Raw genomic sequence first — 5,773 nt, forward strand, 5'->3', positions numbered from 1 at the left:
AGGGGTTTCAGTCTTCGCGCCCCACCTCCCGCACCCCTAGCGATTTCCGGAAAGATCCGGATTGCAGCCCATGTCTGGGCGGGGCGGAGAGCAGCCTCTGACCGGCAGTCGCCACTGAGAGCCCCGGCCTGCAGGGGTGGGGCGTCCTGGACACTCAGGATTGGTCCGTCGGGAGCCGCCTCCCGTCGTGCACCGGGGCGCCGGCGACTCACCCGGAAGGAGAAGCCGGGATTCGGACTATGTGTTGCGGTGCTGGTGGTGTCTTAGTAGAGAGCGGCTGCTGCTCTCAGGTGAGGGGGCGTGGGCGGGGCCGCAGCTCGTAGGTGCTGCTGGGGGTGGGAATGAGAGGAGCAGTGGTGGCATTTGAGTGATGGCCTCGCTGAGATGGGTTATGAAAGTGAGGGCTTACTGGGGATCCAACCAGAAAGGAAGCCTGGGTTTTCAATTGACTTTGAGAACAGAAGGTATCTTTCGTTCCAAGTTTAACCGGGAAAGGAGAAGGAGCGTGTGGCTGTTTTCCATCTAGTTTGATGAGAATGTAAGGGAGCGGCCAGAGTCAGTGTTTGGGGGATGTAGCTATCTATCCAAGTGGCCGGGAGTGGGAGAAAATGGCAGATCCTTTTCTCAGACACTGGAAGTTATGATCGCCTTCGTTAGTATCAGGTGAAATGAGTGGGTTTATCGACTTAAAGGTGGAATGGCTGCTTGATTGACGGGACAGAGTGTCAGGCGGGAGAGCTTCTCCTTACACCTGTGGGTATTTAGGACAGTGAGGTTTTTGAATTGCTGTCAGTTGACATCAGAGGTTCGAGAATGAGTAAGAAAAAGCGGGGAGGCTCCTTGGTGCAATCTCTTTATGGTCTGATTTGCTTTTAACGTGTCTTTTGAAGTAGTTTTAAGTGGCAGAAAAAAAAATGAGGGAAGGCCTTGAATTGCTCCCCCGAATTAGCAGTTCTGAGCTTTACAGTGCATTGGCTTTGTACACACCCAAAGATCTGGTTCTTCCCCAGCACTGTTGGCGCTGGTACTGCTGTGGGAAGCAAACAGCACTTCAGATATGACGGAAAAGGCCCAGGAGATGTAGTTAGCTTCCTAAACCTTAGAGGTTACTTTGTCCTTTCTTAGTCGATGCACAAATCCATCTGTAGAGATGCATCTGGAGATGGAGGTGTCTAACTAGTGATAGAGCTGAAGAACTTGCTGCTTCTCCAGGAAGGGACTGAGCTTCGTTTCCTTCCAAGGAGTGGTGTCTTTGGGAAGGAAATTGATGGAGAATCCTGGCTGTTGGAAATGGAGTCTAGGTTTTACCGGACTGTGGTGGCCCATACCTTTAATGCCAGCACTCCAGGAGGCCAAAGCAGATCTCTGTGAGTTAGGAGCTAGCTTGGTCTACTACAGAGTGAGTTCCAGGACAGCCAGGCAGCCATGGCTGTTAAACAGAGAGATTCCGTATCAAAAAACAAATAAACAAAAAAAGAGAAAGGGAAAAGGACTAGAGTCTAGGTTTTTGCAGTTCCAGTGATTTAAGGAAATTTACAAGAACTTCCTAAGTGCGCTTTAAACCTTTAGACAGGTTTAAGTTCACAAGCATATGGAGTCCTAGGAGGCTTGGAATTATTTATTTATTTATTTATTTATTTATTTATTTATTTATTTATTTGGTTTTTCGAGAAAGGGTTTCTCTGTAGCTTTGGAGCCTGCCTTGGAATTTTTAAAAACCAGTTTGTGGTTGTTTTTATCTACATTAGCTCCACAATAAATACGCAGGAAAAACTTCCACATGGGGGTGCTGCAGGCCCCTTCCAAACTCTTCTTGAGACCAAAGGTATGATGACTATTTGGTTATTGAACAAGAGTCTTGCATTTCACAGACCTTTTGAGGTGGAGAGGTGTGACCTCCCTTCAGTGTGGAGATGGCTCTTGTCATCTCTCCTACTGAACTACAAAAAGACACTTCAGAATATTTAGTTCTTCATTCGTGGCAGACTAGCAAATGCCTAAAAAGAGAAAGCGGTGCAGAATTAACCCCAGGAGGTTAATTATTTACAGCAAGGTTTTTTGTTTTGTTTTGTTGGTCACAGACCTTTGTTTCCATCTGGACTGTTAGGCTGGGTTATTGGGGAATTGGAATCTCTGAATTTTATTCAGTTCGGGGCCTGTTTGAGGGGGTGACTGCAGCAATTGAAAAACCAGGTTGTCAGCAAGAGTGCTGTTTATTATGGTGTTGAAATCACAAAACCTTGGGGTTTGCTCCACAGTGTAGCACAGTTTTGTCATCTGCCAGGTAGCCTTGTTCCTGCGTGCAATGTCTGTCTGTAGAAGTGAGACCTTCTGGGATAGTGGAAAGAATTGCAAAAGCTGTTTGCTCTGCTAATTTCATGCTGTAAATGAGTTCCCCTTCTTTTGAAACATTAGCCCTGTGCTAGCAAAACATAAACTAGACGGAAGCTCATTACGCGCTCTTCTAATGGGAAGGCAGAACTAATAAGAGAATGTGTTTAAAATTAATTGTGGGACTGTAGAAACGAGTGGGTGTGTGGATGGGCCTGGGAGGAGGGGAGGGGGAGCTTAGAGATAGTCTTATTTTCCCAGGAGCCAGCCCGGATCATTTGTTGGCAGTACATATTGGCTGAAGTCAGTTTTCATTTCAAGGTAAATTGGAAAGGGAAATTAAACCTTATTGTTCTGCTCTTAAGAGAGAGGAAGGGGTGGAGGCGGCAGCCAGGGTGGAGCTGCTGGAGTGGTTCTAGGAGTAACAAGATTAGTGCTGTATTTTAACAGAAGGTGACATCATGGGCCCCCTTGGAATCCAGCAACCCTGTGCTGCAGCCTTCATGGTCCCCTTGTTGGAGTGGGCGATGTCGCTGCACACAGTAAACTGCCACCCTGGGGGACATCAGTGGCTTAGGCTTTAATGAATCTTTACAAAGGAGCGGAATGCATCCTGAGGTGACCTGCAAAGCTGCGGGGGTGCTTGGGCAGAGGTACAAACCGGAAGTCAGGATTGGAAGTGACTACAATGGTTGGCTCCAGTTCTAGAGAGCTGATTAAGGAAGGTGGCGACTATTACCGGGCCATTCAGTTGGGTGCTCCCCGGAGCACTGCAGCTCAGTGACTCACCTGCCTGGAGGTACTGTGGTTAGCAAGATGGAGATCGCTGGAGCATTGATGTGTGTAGGGACTGGGTTGTCTCTAAATAACCAGGAGAGGGCACTGCTAGGCTCCTTTTCAAAGCTGTGCTCCTCAATACCCCCAAAGTTTCCAAGGGAACCCACCTGCCTTTCTGGCCACCCACACACTCTCCACAAACCCCAACAAGCTCTGCTTTGGAGTGACCTTGAGGAGGGTTCCAGGGGCAGTCTGAGAACGAGGCAAAGTCCCCAGGGCTTTTAGCTTGCCACTAACTAATGTGGGTGATTTTCCCTTCCTCTTTAAAGTTTTACACAGCATAATTGGGGACTTGGAGTCACCCGGCTTTCCCCAAGGGATATCTATTAAAAGCTTTTGGGGTTTTGCCCGGCAAAACCTGGTAAGGACACACTTGCTAACTCTGCTTGTTCCTGTGCCTTTTGCCCCCCTCAGACGTTCTCTTCCGATGGGCTTTTGGTGTAGGATGTTGGAGAACCAAGAGCTGGAGGTAAGCGTGGGCTCCAAGTGGGGCAGAGTTGGAGGCCCCGTTTTTTGGGTGAGGGGCACAGATGTAGAGTGTCGGTGGTGTGTTTTCCCCTGGTAATACCCTTGCTGGTTTTTGATGTGCTCAGAATAAAGCCAGGTGAAAGAAGTCAGAACAAGTGTACAAACTGAGAAGTGAGCTTTCGTTTTGACTAACTTTCCATTGGTTGGAATGTACTAGAATATAACCGTGTTTTAAAGTTAAGTGTTTGGTTATCCTCCAAGAAATGGGCTCATCAGGACATTTTCATTCATATCGCTGTACTTTGTTCCTTTTTTATTTATTTATTTAATATTTATTTATTTATTATGTATACAATATTCTGTCTGTGTATATGCCTGCAGGCCAGAAGAGGCCACCAGACCCCATTACAGATGGTTGTGAGCCACCATGTGGTTACTGGGAATTGAACTCAGGACCTTTGGAAGAGCAGGCAATGCTCTTAACCTCTGAACCATCTCTCCAGCCCCCCTTTGTTCCTTTTTTAAAATTTTATTTATTTATTACATATATAGTGTTCTTCCAGCATGCCAGAAGAGAACGCCAGATCTTATTGTAGATGGTTGTGAGCCACCATGTGGTTGCTGGGAATTGAACTCAGGATCCCTGGAAGAGCAGTCAGTGCTCTTAACTTCTGAGCCATCTCTCCAGCCCCTGTACTTTGTCCTTATTTGTCTAGTCTTTCCTTGTGCAGATGGAGCTTGGGCTTGGGAGGACTCAGCTCTGCCAATGAGCCATCTATCCATTTATCCCTAACTCTCTTTATAGCCTTATGTACTGCGGCTAGGTGGACCCGGCTGACCTTCAGCTTGATGGCAATCCTCCTGCTTCTTCCTGGGTGTTGGGTTTAAAGGTGGGAGCCATTGTCTGCAGCTCTCTATTTTTTTATTTGGAGTCTTACCAAGTTTCTCAGATGAGGCCTAGAACTTTGATTCTCCTGCCTTAGCCTCTCAAGTCATTAGGCTTATAGGCCTGTACTAGTTGGCATGGCCTGTGGTCTCCCAGAGAACAGGGATTTTTGTTTCTTGTTTATGTTCTGTCTTTGCACAGTGCCTGGCATACACCGGTGTCGGGAAATACTTGTTGAATTGACTGGAGAAATGATTGGAAGTTGGGACTGAGTTAGTCTACTGTACTAGAAACTACTGTGTGGTCAGAGCTGCCTTGCCAGCTAGACACAGTGCCTTATGATCTCAACACTAGGAGGCAGACTGTGAAAAATGCCACAAGTTCAAGGCAATACGTCCACATTGTGAGTTCCAGGCCAGCCAGGCTCCAGTGCCAAAACCAAACTCTCTGTCTGTGAAAGGTGGAGTGAAGCTGAGGGGGCATTTTTTTAAACACCTGCAGGAGGTGATCACGGTGCGTGTTCAGGACCCTCGGGTGCAGAATGAAGGCTCCTGGAATTCTTACGTGGACTATAAGATCTTCCTTCATGTGAGTCAAGCTTCTGGAATGGGGAACTGAGGGCTGTGGGCTGTGCTGAAGTAGAGGTGACTTGTGGGAGTCCCCAGCAGTCCGAGACAGGAGACTTAGAAGGCACGGAGTGTGGAGAAGAAGGAGCACAAGGCGTAGTTGGGAATTGCTTTCAGGCTGTCCAGTGGCATCTTGGCCTGGGGACCAATGGCCTCATAATCTGGCCCCTTAAAGAGAGCAGTGGTGATGATCTCATATCAACTTTGTCTTTGTCCATTTAACACTTTTCACAAACTTCCTCTTGTAGACAAACAGCAAGGCCTTTACCGCCAAGACCTCCTGTGTGCGGCGCCGCTACCGTGAATTCGTGTGGCTGAGGAAGCAGCTACAGAGGAATGCGGGTTTGGTGTGAGTTTGCTTTTGCTGTCTTCTCAGGTCTAAGGAGACTCATGGGTGATTATGTGGTGTCTGGAGTCTGCAGAGAAAAGCACTGAGGACATGCCAGGTACCGAAGAAATGCTTTAAACCACGTGTTTAAGTCAGTGAAGGCAAACCAGCCTTCTTCTCTCCCGTTGTTTGACTTAGCAAAACTGTCTGAACAGGAAACAGTGTATGTGTGCTGTGTAGTCTGAACAGGAAACAGTGTATGTATGCACTCGTGTGCCCACACATGTATGGTCTGAA

General features: G+C 47.6%; 1 protein-coding gene across 2 annotated transcripts in view; it reads left to right on the plus strand.

Annotated features, from left to right (window-relative positions):
• Positions 1-219: 219 nt before the first annotated feature.
• The window catches only part of Snx11 (sorting nexin 11), an 11,930-nt gene continuing 6,376 nt past the window's right edge, over positions 220-5,773 (plus strand). The window contains exons 1-5 of one of the 2 annotated variants that reach the window (XM_026789900.1): positions 220-290; positions 2,593-2,652; positions 3,583-3,637; positions 5,024-5,110; positions 5,397-5,497. In XM_026789900.1, the coding sequence (XP_026645701.1) occupies positions 3,596-3,637; positions 5,024-5,110; positions 5,397-5,497 (230 nt within the window). In that variant the 5' untranslated portion in view covers positions 220-290; positions 2,593-2,652; positions 3,583-3,595. The remainder of the gene's footprint in view (positions 291-2,592; positions 2,653-3,582; positions 3,638-5,023; positions 5,111-5,396; positions 5,498-5,773) is intronic. The other variant, XM_013354152.2, reaches the window with a different exon arrangement.

Source organism: Microtus ochrogaster, unplaced genomic scaffold, assembly GCF_000317375.1.
Source record: "Microtus ochrogaster isolate Prairie Vole_2 unplaced genomic scaffold, MicOch1.0 UNK31, whole genome shotgun sequence".
Classification (NCBI taxonomy): domain Eukaryota; kingdom Metazoa; phylum Chordata; class Mammalia; order Rodentia; family Cricetidae; genus Microtus; species Microtus ochrogaster.